The 17,472-nt window shown below is 40.9% G+C and overlaps 1 protein-coding gene across 1 annotated transcript in view; it reads right to left on the reverse strand.

Annotated features, from left to right (window-relative positions):
• Nucleotides 1-17,472, reverse strand: part of LOC124776611 (sterol regulatory element-binding protein cleavage-activating protein) — a 263,862-nt gene that overhangs the window by 220,080 nt on the left and 26,310 nt on the right. Inside the window, exon 4 of the mRNA XM_047251684.1 lies at nt 15,951-16,075. Within this exon, the coding sequence (XP_047107640.1) occupies nt 15,951-16,075 (125 nt within the window). The remainder of the gene's footprint in view (nt 1-15,950; nt 16,076-17,472) is intronic.

The raw sequence follows: 17,472 nt of genomic DNA on the forward strand, positions 1-17,472 counted from the left end.
CAACACGATGGCATAAAACACTCTGTAGATCGGCAAAGGGAACCATGTGAACAGTGGGCCAAGGAAGAGAGGCTGCAGCCTTTGCCACTCTATCAGCTGCCTCATTTCCGCGATACCAACATGCCCTGGGATCCAGAGGAATGTCACAGAGACAGCCCCCCAAGTGGAGCATGTGGAGGCAGTCCTGAACCCGGTGGACCAGAAGGTGGACACGATAAAGAGTTTGGAGGTTGACAAGAAAGCTGAGTGAATCTGAGCATATAATATACCATATCCCCTTATGGCAACGGATGTATTGGACAGCCTGGTGAACATCGTCAAGCTCTGCGGTAAAAACCGAACACTGGTCAGGAAGGATATGGGTGTCACCAAGAATATATGCACTCTCAACACAAAATGTGGTCTTTTGAGTCGTCTGTGTAAATAAATGTGGCATTCTCCATTTGTGCGCACACAGAAGCAAATGCCCGACAAACTATAAGGGGGGGTACTATCCTTGGGAAGCTGGCATAGATTACGGAGAAGGCAGGGCCGGGAGTGAGACCAAGATGGTGCTGTATCCCCATTGGTCAAGAAACTTTTAGGAAATTGGAACGAAAGGGAACATAGCAGTTGACAGAAGCAGACTCCCAATGGTAGCAGAGAGGAAGGGTGGCCTGCATACCCTAAATCCAAGGAGGTGTTGGAAAAAAAGGCATGGGTCGGATGAGTAGGCATGGAAGACAGACGACTAACGTAACAACTCAGGACAGCTCGCCAATTGGACAGCGGAGGTTCAGCAGTCTCAGTGTAAAGGCTCTCCATGGGGCTGGTGTAAAAAGCTCCAGACGCTAAACGCAATCCACGGTTGTGGACAGAGTCTACATGCCGAAGAATAGAGGGCTGTGCAGAGGAGTAAACTATGCTTCCATAGACCAATTTCGAGCACACAAAGGTGTAATACAGGTGGAGGAGGACCACTCAGTCCACTCCCCAGAAGGTACCGCTCAGAATTCAGAGGGTGTTGAGGGATTGTAGACAACGAACCAAAAGATATGAAACGTGGGAAGAACAGCAAAGTTTTCTGTCAAACATAAGTCCCAAGAATTTGGCGACACCTGCAAATGTAAGGTCGACAGGGCCTACATGTAGGGAAGGCGGATAAAAGTCTGTACGACATCAAAAATTTACAAAGACTGTCTTACTGGGAGAAAATCTGAAGCCGGTTTTGATGCTCCACGAGTGGATGCGATTGAGACATCCTTGGAGACGTCACTCAAGAAGGCTGGTCCATTGAGAGCTGTAGTAGAATGTAAAATCGTCGACAAAGAGGGAGCCTGGGACATCAGGAAGGAGACAATCCATATTTGGATTTATGGTGATGGCAAACAGTACAACACTTAGCACGGAGCCCTGGAGCATCCTGTTTTCTTGGGAGAAAGTACAAGAGAAAGTTGAGTTCACCCGCACATTTAATGTGCACTCTGTCATAAATTCACGAATGAAAAGGGGTAGCCAACCTTGAAAGCCAAAAGAAAACAGAGAACAGTGTGCAGAGTATGCCTGTCCTCCAACAGGTATCGTATGCCCTCTGCAGATCAAAAAATATAGCTACTGTTTGGTATTTCCTCAGAAAATTGTTAATGATGTAAGTGGAGAGAGCAACAAGATGGTCAACTGCGGAACGATGCTTTCGGAAACCGTATTGGGGAGGTGTTAAAAGGTTTCGGGATTCCAGTCACCAGCCTAAATGGCAATTTACCATACGCTCCAAAACCTTACATACACTACTAGTGAGAGAGGGGAGATGTTTGTCCTTTCCAGGTTTCAAAACACAGGAATGATGATAGCTTCCCGCCACCTTCTGGGAAAGGTACTGTTGGTCCAAATTCGATTATAAAGGCGAAGGAGGTAACGCAGACTATGGTGTGATAAATGCAGCAACATTTGGACACGGATGTCATCAGGTCCTGGGGCGGAAGAGAGAGAGGAATAGAGTGCGTGTTGGAGTTCTCACATAGCAAAAATGGTTATTATAGCTTTCACGATTTGAGAGGAGAAAGCAAGAGGTCGCACTTCCACTACTCGTTTCTTCGGGAGAAAGGCTGGCAGGTAATTTGAAGAGCTCGAAATCTCAGCAAAGTGTTGACCCAATGAGTTAGAAATTGCGACTGGGTCCACTAAGGTATCTTGCGTGACAGTTACCCCAGAGATCGGGGTGAAACTAGATGTGCTGGATAATTGTCGAATTAAGACTCCAAACTACAGATGAGGGAGTGAAGTTGTTAAAGGAGCTGGTAAATAAGTCCCAGTTTGCCTTCTTGCTATCGCAACTGATGCGAAGGCATCGTGCATGTAACTGCTTATAGTAGATACAGTTGGCCAACGTAGGATGATGGCGGAAAAAGCAAAGAGAATGTCTCCGCTTGGATATTGCATCACAGCATGCCTCGTTCCACCAAGGAACTGGGTGGCACTGGGGCAAAGGGGAGGTACGAGGTATCGAATCTTCTGCAGCTGTAAGAATAACTTCCGCAACATGTGTGACTTGATCATCGATGCTAGGAAATTGATGGTTATCAAATGTTGCTAGAGAGATTGCTGATTGGAGAAACATGTCCAATCGGCTTGGGAAAACTTCCAGCATCTTGGGTGCATAAATGGCAGTTGTGCTGTAATCAAAGGACACATGGAAAATGGTCACTTGAGTGTGTATGAGCAAGAGTGAACCTGAGCTAACTGAACAGTACCGACTGAAAGGTCCAAATGAGAGAAGGTTGATGTGGAGGCAGAGAAAAATGTAGGTTCTCCAGAGTTGAGGAAAACAAGATCCGCTTGGTGGAAGAGGTCAATCAACAGGGAGCCTCTCGGACAAGGACGCGGAGATCCCCAAACCGGGTGGTGGGCATTGAAGTCCCCAACCAGCAAATAGGGGAGTGGGAACTGACCAAGGAGATAAAGGTTGGTTGGTTGGTTTAAAAGGGGGGGGAGGGGGGAGGGGGGAAGGGAGCAAACTGCGAGGTAATCAGTCGCCTGTTCCCAGTAGAACAATTACGCAAGGGAAAGAAGAAAACAAAGAATATGTACAGCACAATAACAGGAGAAAGGAAGAACCAGAATAACGACAGAAGGACAACAAATACTACAATGGACAAAACAGGACAAGAAAACCACAGAGAGATGCAAGAAACAGGGAGAAGAGATTAAAAACAAGAAAGCAGATTACCATGGCTGGCTGATCATGAGAATAAAAAAGGAGAAACCAGCCACTCTGCAACACATTAAAACCTCCACCCTAAAAGTCCTAGGGTGGAAGACACAGAGGGACAAAGTACATGCGCTAAAATTCAGATCAAATGATAAAACCCACCCTCACGAATAAAACGTAAAACTAAAGCTGCTGTTGAGGCATTGTCGCCCAACACTGAAGGTAGGGTGCTGGGGAAATTAAGTCCGCAGCAGAGCGGCTAAATGTGGGCAGTCCAGCAAGAGGTGAAAGACTGTCATTTGCGATCAATAGCAACACTGAGGTGGGTCCTAGCGACGGAGGAGGTAACCATGTGTGAGCCATGTATGGCTAATGTGGAACCAACAACAGACAACTGATTCCCTGCGAAAAGCCTGCAGGGAAGACTTCCACACATTCACAGTCTCCTTAATGACACGCAGTTTGTTGTGCATACTGTTATGCCACTCTGTCTCTCAAAGCCGAAAAACCTTGCGGCGTAACACAGAACACAGGTCAGTTTCAGAGATGCCCATCTCCAGGAGTGGTTTCCGCGTAGCCTGTTGGGCCAGCCTGTCAGCAAGTTTCTGGGATTCCAATGTGTCCCCAGGGTCCACACAAATACCACTGAACAACTGGACGGTTCTAGGGCAGAGATGGACTCCTGGATGTTCGCTACCAAAGGAAGGCGAGGGTAGCACTGGTTGATAGCTTGTAAGCTGCTCAGGGAGTCTGAACAGAGATGAAACGACTCACCAGAACAGGAACGGATGTACTGAAGTCCACTAAATATGGCCACAAGCTCTGCAGTGAATACACTGCAGACAGCTGCCAAGGTATGCTGTTTAATATGGCCTCTGTGGACATAGGCAAAGCCAACATTACTATCAGCCATCGGTGTAAACAACTTCAGAGCCCTGGAACATGTCAAGAATCGAGAGGAAGTGACAGCGGAGAGCCGCAGGTTTGAAAGAGTCCTTAGGGCCATGCAAAAGGTCGAGGCGAAGCAGCTGATAAAGGAGGTCGGGTCTTGCCATTGGTATGGACGATGGAATGTATATGGTACAAAGAGAGAAGGTGTATCCAGAAAGTGAAAGATGTACAGCAACACCTTGGAAGGAACTGTTTAAGGGGATCGGGTGATAAATAGTATCATGCAGAAAAATCAGAAGTCCCCCGAGTGCCAGTGCGCCATCAACAAAGGGGAGATCAAACCAGACTGACTGGAAATGGGGGAAGACAAAGCGATCATGGGGGCGTAGTTTTATTTTCTGAAGGCAGAAGATGACCGGGGAGCAGGATAGTGAGAGGAGCGATGATTCATCCCAATTGGAGTGAATTCCATGAATATTCCAATGAATAATAGACATAGGGTGGACAGGAAAGGGAAAAAATCCCACCACCGTTGCCGTCAACTCAACGACCACGCATGCGCAGGTTTCAAATCAGTTGTGGGAAAAAGGTAGACGTGGCGCTCAAACGGCACTAACAAGTACCTGTCGGGCAATCCATAGATGTGTTAGTGAGTGTATATGGAAGAACCATGGAATCTATATGCAGCTTTGTGCTTATTGTGTCACTGACTGAAACAAGAAAAATTGAAAAAGTACTCTTGTAGACTCTTGACTCAGCCTTGATAGAGGCAAGACGTATTTTTTGATCCATTTTAAGAAAGTCATGGTAGTCAAGCCAACTTTCTTTTAACTGTAACTCATTTTGTTTCTAATGTTTGACAGTACAGGAGCCAATGAAGGTTGAGCCTTAGTGTGAGTGGGTGATAGAGGGGAGGTTGCACGGGCGATCTTTGGGCTCGCCAATCTGACGAGCGTGGCGCTAAAGGTGTGATCTCAAGTCTGCATGGCTACCTCCTAAGTAGGTCACAGAGAGGCGAGGACAGTGCTGTATTTACCCGCTTGGAGCACAGTGGGCTTTCTACTGGCAAATAACTCATGAGCAGCAAAGGTAGACACCTATTCCTTCTCACAGATTTCCTTAATAATTCGTTCATCTTTGAAAATAGGGTAATCTCTAGAGGAAGCAGCATGGTCACAGAGTTGATGCAGTGAGGGGGTGGAGGTGGACAATTAGCCTCATGGGCATTCCTGCCACATGTAAACGCATTTGGCCCTACTGGAACACGACTGGATGGTTTGATTAAATCGCTGACACCGATAGCAATGCGTAGGGTTGGGGATGTACAGGCGAACTGAAACAATCTCATGTCCCGCTTCAATATTTGATGGAAGTTCAGCTCTGTCAAACGCCAAGAAGAAAGCGCGGGTCAGTACCAGTTCCTTGTCAACTCTTTTCATATGTATGGCCATTACGCCCTGGTCAGACAGGTAATTTTGGATGTGATCATTGGATAATCCGTCGAGTGATCTTGCATAAAGCAACCCGCATGACGAATTTAAAGTACGGTGCACTTCCACCCGGACAGGGAAGGTGTGTAGCAGTGTAGTTCGAAGCAATTTATGTGCCTGGAGGGCATTGCCTGTTTCTAACAACAATGTGCCATTTTTTTTTAACCGGGAACAAGACTTTACAGGACCAGCTATTGTGTTGACACCTTTCGGAATAATGAAAAGGTTGATTGTGGAGAAGTCTTGACCTTCGTCAGACCAAGAAACAACTAGGAACTTTGGCACTGATGGAAGAATTGCCCGTGGCTGAGACTGATCTAACTTTCTCTTCTGGGAAGAAGTTTTAGAAGTAGAGGAAACAATTGCGAAAGTATCCCCCATGATTACCGGCATCTCCGATGGCGCGCTCCTTCCTAGTGGGAGCCCTCTCTGAGGGCACTCCTGCCCTAAGTGATTGTCCACACCTTAGGTCCCATCTCCCAAGAAACGGACAAAGGGACCAATCAGCACATTAGCAAGGTATCAGCTCAGGTAATCACCCCTCCCTGGGCCTGGCTTTTACCAGGGGGGTACGTACGTGTCCTACTTGTTTACCTGGGGTGGGGAATTATGCATTACTCCGTCACCAGTTACTCATGGATCGGCCTTCAGACATGCACAGGGAGGAAAGAAAGAGAAAGGGAGGAACAAAGAAAAGGAAAGAAGAGAAGATATCTCAAACGTCGCAGCAGAGAAGAAGGTAAACAGAAGAATCAAGGAAAAGAGAACAGAACTTTCCAGCACAGAGAGAAAAGAAGATAAGATAAACCCTGTCTTAGAGTCACAAGCGTCTGTCTCTGGACGTAGGCACAAAACATACCCCCAAAGAGAGAGGGAGAAGGGGATGGGAAGGGTCGGGGGGGGATTGGGGGCAGGCTTGAAGGGAAGGTATGCAGCCCAGAAAAGAAAGAGAGCTACACTAGCTTGGGGGCCCCGTGCTTGCCACGCACATATCCACAAAAGAGTTTTGGACCCCCAGCGGGGGGGAAAAGGCTTCAAGCGTACCCCAGTTACTTCCAGAGTAATAAAAAGCTAAACTTCACGTTTTTTCACGTGTCTATTTTTCCAGCTGACTTTTCTTCAAATTATCCATATGCATATCATACAGGAAATCAATTATTATTATTATTTCTTTACTTTCTCAGACGTTAAGTCTGGTTAAAAATGGAACGTGACGCGAACCTTGATCAAGCGTCACTTCCTTTTAACTGTACGGTATATGTTATATTGCATTTAGGAACTTTCGGGTAATTGAACATGTATCAATAATTACAGATTTCTGTAGTTGTATATATAAGTTTGGATGTAGCTGTATTGCATTGATGTACTGGTGGATATTGTGTGGTATGACTCCTGTAGTTGATAGTATAATTGGTATAATGTCAACTTTATCCTGATGCCACATGTCCTTGACTTCCTCAGCCAGTTGGATGTATTTTTCAATTTTTCTCCTGTTTTCTTTTGTATATTTGTTGTATTGGGTAGGGATATTTCGATTAGTTGTGTTAATTTCTTCTTTTTATTGGTGAGTATGATGTCAGGTTTGTTATGTGGTGTTGTTTTATCTGTTATAATGGTTCTGTTCCAGTATAATTTGTATTCGTCATTCTCCAGTACATTTTGTGGTGCATACTTGTATGTGGGAACGTGTTGTTTTATAAGTTTTACAAGTTTATGTTGTAAGGCAAGCTGTTGATGTATTATTTTTGCTACACTGTCATGTCTTCTGGGATATTCTGTATTTGCTAGTATTGTACATCTGCTTGTGATGTGATCTACTGTTTCTATTTGTTGTTTGCAAAGTCTGCATTTATCTGTTGTGGTATTGGGATCTTTAATAATATGCTTGCTGTAATATCTGGTGTTTATTGTTTGATCCTGTATTGCAATCATAAATCCTTCCGTCTCACTGTATATATTGCCTTTTCTTAGCCATGTGTTGGATGCATCTTGATCGATGTGTGGCTGTGTTAGATGATACGGGTGCTTGCCATGTAGTTCCTTCCCCTTCCAATTTACTTTCTTCGTATCTGTTGATGTTATGTGATCTAAAGGGTTGTAGAAGTGGTTATGAAATTGCAGTGGTGTAGCCGATGTATTTATATGAGTGATTGCTTTGTGTATTTTGCTAGTTTCTGCTCGTTCTAGAAAGAATTTTCTTAAATTGTCTACCTGTCCATAATGTAGGTTTTTTATGTCGATGAATCCGCTTCCTCCTTCCTTTCTGCTTAATGTGAATCTTTCTGTTGCTGAATGTATGTGATGTATTCTATATTTGTGTCATTGTGTCGTTGTGGTGTAGCCGATGTATTTATATGAGTGATTGCTTTGTGTATTTTGCTAGTTTCTGCTCGTTCTAGAAAGAATTTTCTTAAATTGTCTACCTGTCCATAATGTAGGTTTTTTATGTCGATGAATTCGCTTCCTCCTTCCTTTCTGCTTAATGTGAATCTTTCTGTTGCTGAATGTATGTGATGTATTCTATATTTGTGTCATTGTGAACATGTAAGTGTATTTAGTGCTTCTAGGTCTGTGTTACTCCATTTCACTACTCCAAATGAGTAGGTCAATATTGGTATAGCATAAGTATTTATAGCTTTTGTCTTGTTTCTTGCTGTCAATTCTGTTTTCAGTATTTTTGTTAGTCTTTGTGTATATTTTTCTTTTAGTTCTTCTTTAATATTTGTATTATCTATTCCTATTTTTTGTCTGTATCCTAGATATTTATAGGCATCTGTTTTTTCCATCGCTTCTATGGAGTCACTGTGGTTATTCAATATGTAATCATCTTGTTTAGTGTGTTTTCCCTTGACTATGCTATTTTTCTTACATTTGTCTGTTCCAAAAGCCATATTTATATCATTGCTGAATAGTTCTGTTATCTTTAGTAATTGGTTGAGTTGTTGATTGGTTGCTGCCAGTAGTTTTAGATCATCCATGTATAGCACATGTGTGATTTTGTGTGGGTATGTTCCAGTAATATTATATCCATAATTTGTATTATTTAGCATGTTGGATAGTGGGTTCAGAGCAAGACAGAACCAGAAAGGACTTAATGAGTCTCCTTGGTATATTCCACGCTTAATCTGTATTGGCTGTGATGTGATATTATCTGAATTTGTTTGGACATTAAGTGTGGTTTTCCAGTTTTTCATTACTATGTTTAGAAACTGTATCAATTTAGGATCTACTTTGTATATTTCCAATATCTGTAGTAACCATGAGTGGGGTACACTATCAAAAGCTTTTTCGTAATCAATGTATGCGTAGTGTAGCGACCTTTGTTTAGTTTTAGCTTGATATGTCACCTCTGCATCTATTATCAGTTGCTCTTTACATCCTCGTGCTCCTTTGCAGCAGCCTTTTTGTTCTTCATCTATAATTTTGTTCTGTGTTGTATGTGTCATTAATTTCTGTGTAATGACTGAAGTTAATATTTTGTAGATTGTTGGTAGGCATGTTATGGGGTGATATTTAGCTGGGTTTGCTGTGTCTGCTTGATCTTTAGGTTTCAGATAAGTTATTCCATGTGTAAGTGTATCAGGGAATATGTATGGGTCTGCAATGTAACTGTTAAATAGTTTAGTTAGATGTGAATGTGTTGAGGTGAACTTCTTTAGCCAGAAATTTGCTATTTTATCTTTTCCAGGGGCTTTCCAATTGTGAGTAGAATTAATTGCTCGGGTGACTTCATGTTGCAAAATTATCACTTCAGGCATTTGTGGTATCATCTTGTATGAGTCTGTTTCTGCTTGTATCCACCGTGCATGCCTGTTGTGTTGTACCGGGTTTGACCATATGTTGCTCCAGAAGTATTCCATGTCTGTTATGTTTGGTGGATTGTCTATTTTAATGTGTGTGTTATCAATTGTTTGGTAAAATTTCTTTTGGTCTGTGTTGAATGTTTGGTTTTGTTTCCTTCTATTTTCACTTTTTTTTGTATCTTCTAAGTCGTTTGGCCAATGCTTGTAATTTCTGCTTCTTTTCATCTAATTGCTCTATTGCTTCTTGTTGTGAGATTTTACCTAACCTTTTTCGTTTTTTGTCTCATATTTCATTCCTTATAAATTGTGTTAGCTGTCCGATGTCTTTTCTCAGTTTTTCTATTCTGATCTGTAGCCTGTGTTGCCATGCTGGTTTTGTGGGTTTCTTCTGTGTGTTGGTTGGTTCTGATCTCTGCCTAGTGTGTATATTTAGTGTAGTGAGCGCTCCTACATAAACCAGTAGTTGTAACTCTTCCATAGTTGTGTATTCATTTATTTTGTTGTGTATGATTGTGTTGGTAGTTTTTATTGTTGTTTCGACTTGTGGGTTATTTGGTGGTCTATGCAAGAATGGTCTAATGTCTGTATTTGTGTCTTTGTATTCTATGTATGTCAACTGAAATTTTTCTTCTATATCTAACATGTGTGTCACTTCATGTTCTATTTGTGCTTGTGCTGGTGGCTGTCTTAAGATTTCGTTTTCCTCTGATTGTTTAATTGATGTGTTTTGTTCTTTGTTTGTTTTCTCTGGGATGTTTGAGTCCATTACTGTATTTTCTTCTTCTTCTTCTGAGTGCACATTATTTTGTTCCAGTATTTGTTGTACTTGTTGTTTGATGTTTTCTAATTCTGATTGGGGTATTCTGTTATTTTTTATTATTACACGGGTCTGATCAGCTAGTCGTCGTTCTGTTAAAAATTTTAATTCCGGGTATCTGGTAATAAATGTTGTGTATACTTGTGATCTGTATCCAGTTGTGTTGGTTCCTAGGTTTGTTGCTTGGTAATAACAGAACATGAGGTGTCGATTAACTTCATCTGACCATCTCATCCTCTGTCTTTGTTTTCCTTCTAGGATGGTTGCAGGAAGCATATCCTGCAAAACACCTCTATTTGGATTTAAATCATTTTCCAGTTGGCTAGCAGTGTCGTTACCACTGTGGGCGGGCATAGGGTTCAAGCGTCGTCCCCGACCATGACGACGCTTGTCCGAGGCTTCTTCAGTTCTGTCCTGAACCAAGTAATCACACTAAAAGGTGGGTTAGCCCTATTAGTGGTTTTGTTCTTTTCGTCGCCTTTTACGACTGGCAGAACATACCGGAGGCCTATTATTATTATTATTATTATTATTATTATTTTGATTAAGAGAGTGCAAAAGTTATATGAGATAACCAATTTTTGTTTCTTTCAAGAAAATGTCACTGGAGATATTATGTCTCAACATTGCCAAAACCTCACTGGTGCACTTGACAGCTGTGCTATGGGATCAAACAAATGACTGTATCTCTGCATGTATTATATTGGCAAAAAACTTATCCAATGTTCATTGGGATTATGTGCAAAAGTCCACATAAAAATTTCATCGAATTTGTGATGCTCACACAGTAACTTCTTCTAAAATTAGACTATTTGGCGTGGAGTGGCTAAACTGCCAATGTGATGAATTGGACAGGAAAATGCATCTATTTTCAGCAAAATTAACGTTTAAAAACACCAATTGGGAGCTTCTTGGTTGGAAAGTTTGGTTTTGCAAGAAATCCAACAGCTTTTTTCCTGAAATGGCTGTTGTTTTCTCTGTTTGACTGCAGTTAAGCTTTCAACAAACAACTGTTCTATTGAGAAGAGTAGCATTTGCCTATCAGTGAACTGAACATGTCTCTGATTTAAGATGTTCTGGACGTCATCTGCCTTCTCCTGCCCAATCTGATGATTATAAAACCTGCAGAATATTAAGTTCAAACTTTCGTGGGCATTTATAGCTGTGCCATCCATGCTTGACAGTGCTACATATAGAACTGACAAGGCACTCAGCATAGAAGTAACTCTAATTTAATGTCAGGAAAATAATTATGGTGCAATTAAAAAATGTGACAGATCTTGTTTTGCAATCACTATAGTGCAGAGTGCAGACATTATATAGTGGCAGATGGCCCCAACTGTAAACAAACTAGGATTTGAACCACCAGAGGGGAGAGGAGCAGAGTGTGGAGGAAACAGACCACAACTCCCTCTCGCAAGGCAGCAGCCTACACCCTTGTTCTGCAAAATCTGAACTGACAGAAAGATCTCCAATAACTTCTGGTGATGTAACAGTTGTACATGAAACCTATGACAGACCAGAATTAATTGTTTCATCACTTCAAAATAAAAAAATAAAAACAATGAGCAATGTGCAACACAAAGCATTTGAGTACAGCTACCATGCAACTGTTTGTTGAGGTTGGCACAGTACTGTTAACAACATAATTCAGGACCAAACTCTAGCGGTATTTAATGCAACCGCGAGTTGAAACATCCATCACCTACTAATTTGTCATGTTAAAGTGTCAACATCATACTAACTTTCGAAATTAAGCTAACAAACAAATGTTCATGTTTCTCTCATATAAAATGCTACGTTCACAGCTCAGTACTATGCAGCACGTATCTTAACTAAGCTATTTAACTGCCCATTATTGCCATGGCACCAGACAATCATGCAAACGGTTTCTTACAAACATTAACCTTCGAAGTCAGTATTTGTCAGATGATGTACAAATACCAGTAACTGAAAACTGCTTACATTTTCAATATTGATAAACAGAAAATAAAGTTATTATAAACTATCTCTGATAAGATTTTTCATCTGGAAATAATTCACTATGAAAAAGTGTCTATTAGATAATCTTGTGTTTCTGCATTTTGAGGCAGAATTTGCATCTACTTCACATTCATTGTAAAACACAAATTTTTCTGATCCGTAGTTATGACTGACATTGTAAGACAAATGAATTCTTGAAACATTAGTCACTAAATTGATAGTTTGCTTTTGGCCTAGAATTTTCTAGTTGGGATAGATGTTGCTCACAGGTACAAGTGCTCCCTAAAAGAATAACAATCAGCAGCACTGTAATAAATATTTATCTTGCTAAAAACGGTGTTCATTTAAATCTATTGGTAGTCTACTTTAACACAACATCCCTACTTGTTAGTGTGAAAATGTCATTGTCATTATAATAATAAGATTGTTAAATATTAAAGTGAACCAATTAATTTACACTTTTAGGTCACGAAATGTCTTAGACAGACAACAAAACTTGGGAACTGTTCTGGAGCTAAGTATAAGAATTTTATTCATTTGTTTTACAGCTTTTACACAAAATAATTGACTCTGATTATTTCCTCTGCTAAGCCAGCAGACTCCTACTTAGGGGACTGCAAATCTCCATATTGCATTACTAAACCAGATAAATTTAAAAAATGTGCAACTGGATCTATTTACTATAATATAAAATATATTTTATACACTATTCACTTTTGCAAGAATCCAATATCTCTGATGCGCCATTAGTCACATTCACCAGTTGCAAAAAAAGATGTGAAAAGGTAAATTACCTTTTTATGGTTTTACATGGAATTTCAGCAACTTCTATTCTTGCGTGATTATACTTTCTTCTAAATGATTTGATGATGATGCAACTTGCAATGAAGCACACAAGCAGTTAGTTGTTAAATGTTACACAGGGTGAGCATGAAGTCTTTCCCTGATTACAAATTTTCCGAGGAACTATGCTAGATACAACTATATGGTTCCAGAGTGGAGATTTCATTCTGGAAACATCTCCCAGGCTAAGCCGTGTCTCCGCAATATCCTTTCTTCCAGGAGTGCTAGATCTGCAAGGTCTGCATAAGAGCTTCTGTGAAATTTGGAAGGAAGGGGACAAGGTACTGGCGGAATTAAAGTTGTGGGGGTGAGTCTGAGTCATGCTTGGGTAGCTTAGATGGCAGATCACTTGGCCGTGAAAGGCAAAGGTCCCAAGTTCGAGTCTCAGTCCAGCACGAAGTTTTAATCTGCCAGGAAGTTTCAACTAAATGGTTTGTAGCAGATAGTAGCTTAATTAATATTTCTTTAATTTTCATTTATTTTTTTTAATGAATATACTTCCAAATGTCTATACAGCTTTTGCAAAGAATAGTTTAACTCAAATTTTTATGGATATACTTCTACATGTGCTCTGACACAGCAGTTTATTTCCTTTCTCTCCCTCTCTTGTTAAATGTACTATAATAACAAAAATAATCAATTGTTGATAATATAATGTAAATGGACAGATAAAAAAATCTACTCACCAAGCGGTGGCAAGGGAATACACACACAAAAGGATTTAAATTTCACAAGCTTTTGGAGCCAGTGGCTCCTTCTCCTGGCAAAAGAGTTGAAGGGGAAGGAAGAGGGGTGAAGGAAAAGGACAGTTACCACCCTTTGCATGTCAAATGTTCCCTCCCATACAGCCTTGGCATTCGAGGCAAACGTATTTGTTCGGATGCAGACTCTCTACAGCAATACACCACCACTCTCACTTCAGCCTTCACCGAACATAATTATCCCAACAGCCTAGTCCGAAAGCAGATTTTTCTGGGCTGTCACATCCAATCCTGGTACTGCTGACCCCTCCAAAAAACAACTTTGTAGCACACCACTTGCCACCCATATTCTACTGGTCATGAATGTGTCAATCAGCTACTTCGACAAGGCCATGACTTCCTAAAATCACATGCTGATATGAGATCCATTCTGTCTGAAGTTTTGCCACCACACCTTGAATAGCTGTTTGTCACCCTCCCAATATCTGCAATATCCTTGTCAGGCCTATGCTCCTTCTGCATCCATCTCCCTACCCTATGGCTCCTACCCTTGTGACCATCCCCAGTGCAAGACTTGCCCTATACGCCCTCCTATCACCATCTATTCCAGCCCTGTAACTGACAAAACACATACTATCAAAGGAAGAGCCACCTGTGAAACAACACGCCATATACCAGCTGTTATGTAAACACTGTTCAGCCTTTTACATTGGCATGACTACTGCCCAGTTACGTCAGGATGAAGGGGCATAAGCAGAGGGTGTATACAGGTAACATACAATATCCTGTTGCAGAGCATGCTGTACTACATGACAGTCATGACCTCGGTGCCTGTTTCACAACACGCATTGTTTGGATTCTTCCCCTAGACGTCAGTTTGTCAGAACTCCACAGATGGAGACTAGCACTGCAATATGTCCTTGGTTCTCACCAACCACCTGGCCTTAATTTACATTAATTTCTTCCACCTCAGCACTTCTTCAAAGTAACTACTCCTTTCTTCACTCCATTTCAGTTTTCCACATATTTCATTTTCTGACTTGTCTATTTTTCGCCGTTCCCCCTCCCACCTCTGTTACATACAATAAACCTAGCTTTTCACTCTTATAAACCCGTGTACAATGTTTTAGTAGTAATCTCTGTCTTGCATGTTACTATGTCTTTCATCTTTAAGCTCTCAGATTTTCAAATCTCATCTGGTGCAGTCCCCAACAATAAGTCTTTCCTTCTCATCCAGTCCGGTAAGTGTCCCCTGATCCAGGGTTCTGGGTGACTTTTCTAAACTGTATCCCTTTCCCTAAGCCTCTCCAGCCCTTTTTTTCTTCACCCCTCTTCCTCCTCCTTCAATTCTTCTGCCAGAAGAAGGTGCTTGTGAAAGTTAAATCCTTTTGTGTGTGTGTGTGTGTGTGTGTGTGTGTGTGTGTGTGTGTGTGTGTGTGTGTGTTTCCCCTGCCGCTGCTTAGGGAGTAGGTTTTTTTTTTAATCTGTTCTTTTACATTATATTGTTACAGATAGTCTAATTTAGGAGTGCTGTTGTCACACTGGCATCTATGCAGGAGTAAGTGTGATGTGCTTTGTGGCTTCATGAAACAACAGTGTCAAATGGAGGTCTGAACAGATCAGACAGGGTGCCAATATTAGTGACAAAGCAAGAAGGGGTCGACCTGGAGCCCATGATGACACTGTTGGCAAACATGTGGAGAAACACTGAGTATCACCTGAATTTTCTACAGGTAATGAACAACGAGCATGTGGAAATGTATCCATAAAAAACTGTATGGGCTACGGTACCATTTGCAACAAAATGCATAACTGTATCTAGCATAGTTCATTAGAAACAAATTTTTGTAATAAGGGACAGACTTTTGCTCATCCTGTATGTCTGGTCTAATATTATATGTTACTTTTTTGTTTTAGATATCCATAAAACTGGGCAATGGATCACATCTAGTCACAAATGCTATGACAGCAGAAGTAGCAGACTACATCCATGATGCCAAAGGATAAATATGGAAGAGTATCAAAATCTGTGTGTTCATTGTTATTCATGTGATTGTATTCAGCTAATATATGAGCTTACTTATTTGGGCAAAACTGAATTTAAAGTATTTAAAAAGGAGCAGAAAAGAAGAGCAGATAGCCATGATACAGTATAAGAGAAGGAAACTTAAGATATTATTTATCACAATGGAAGCTTTTCCAGCAGTATATTCTGAAATAGTATAGCATATTTACTTATTCTCGTGGTGATAGTCTCTAACAGCATCAAGCAATCTGAAAGCTTCTCCAAGAGGTGCACGAAAACCATCAGCAAGCACCAAGTCATCAGCCCATGGACACACAGCAGATCTTACTATTACCTGTCAATTAAAATTATAAACAGCAAACAAACAAAAAGATAAGGACAAGAACATTTTACATTCTCTCTCTCTCTCTCTCTCTCTCTCTCTCTCTCTCTCTCTCTCTCTCTCTCTCTCTGTGTCATAATATACACATAACATTTATTCCTTTTATCTTAGTTGTTGGATATGCACAGATTTATACTTGTCCGAGGAGAAAAATATATGCAGGAGAATTAAAAATAATGATCTGAGATGAAATCATAAAACAGTCTTAAAAGCAAGGAGTTGCACACAAAGTGCTTGTCCTAATAGCTACAAAAATGAGATAGCTAATGTTCTAAACCACACAAAACATTTTCTGACATAAAGGTATTACTTGTCAAAGATGAGTTGTGAGATTTCAAAGTTTTCCAGGGTCGAGATTCCACATTTCTCTGAATCAATTTTTGGTGTATGCAGGGTGTATACGGGGACAAGGGAAAAAAAATCCCGGGTTATTCCCAGATTTCTCCTGGATATCCCGTTTAAAAAATATGCTTTTTCCCGGGCGAAAATACACTTTTTCTGTGCTAAGTGACAGTAGCTTTTCCGTAAATTTTCCCTCGGAACTGTAAAACTTTTAATTCCTTTGAATGGTTAACGTTTTACACAATCGCGTAGAACTTCCCGGAAAAAAAAGGATGGGGCAGATAAGTTTTGGAGAGACTTTAAATAAATAAAAGTTTTGGAAAGACCTTTGATTTGCAGCAACATATACGCTGCATATTTTCATATTCCGAAAGTATAAATTCGAATTGCACCAAACACAGCACGTTAGTTTCCGGAGCGTTGAAACAGAGGTTGCGATGTCCTTTTGTAAGCGAGTCATATCTCAAGCCACGAGATCTCGTCAACCGCTGACAGCAGCTATTCAGAGCATAGGACACGTGTTATAGTCAGCCAATAGCAAGATCACTGGTTACATAGCGCGAACACGCAAGAGGAAAAGTTAACGGTTTACATTAATGTACACAGTACCGTATATCTACAAGAAAAGCTAAGCTTTCACATATAATATTAGTCTCTAAGATTAACATGCTACAACAGAAGCTAAGCTTTCACATGTAATATTGAACTTTTTTTGCGTGTGTTATACTTTAAGATACATCACACAAATGTGCCAGTAAATTTAAAATTATGACATAAATGTCTTGGCTCGAAATTCTTGTAAGTGGCTGGTCCCCAAACTGTTCAGTTTCGAACGCTCTGTGATTTAGATATCCAGCCCACTTTCTCACACGTAACACAATTCATTTTGCGTGAAAAGAAATTTACTTTGAAAGTAACGCTTTTCTAACCACCGTTCGCAATACTATCCGGAGACTGTTAGAAATAGGTTCGATTTACCAGTTGCCAGAAAGCGCCAGAAAACAGGC

This window comes from Schistocerca piceifrons, chromosome 2, assembly GCF_021461385.2.
Source record: "Schistocerca piceifrons isolate TAMUIC-IGC-003096 chromosome 2, iqSchPice1.1, whole genome shotgun sequence".
In the NCBI taxonomy this organism is placed as follows: Eukaryota; Metazoa; Arthropoda; class Insecta; order Orthoptera; family Acrididae; genus Schistocerca; species Schistocerca piceifrons.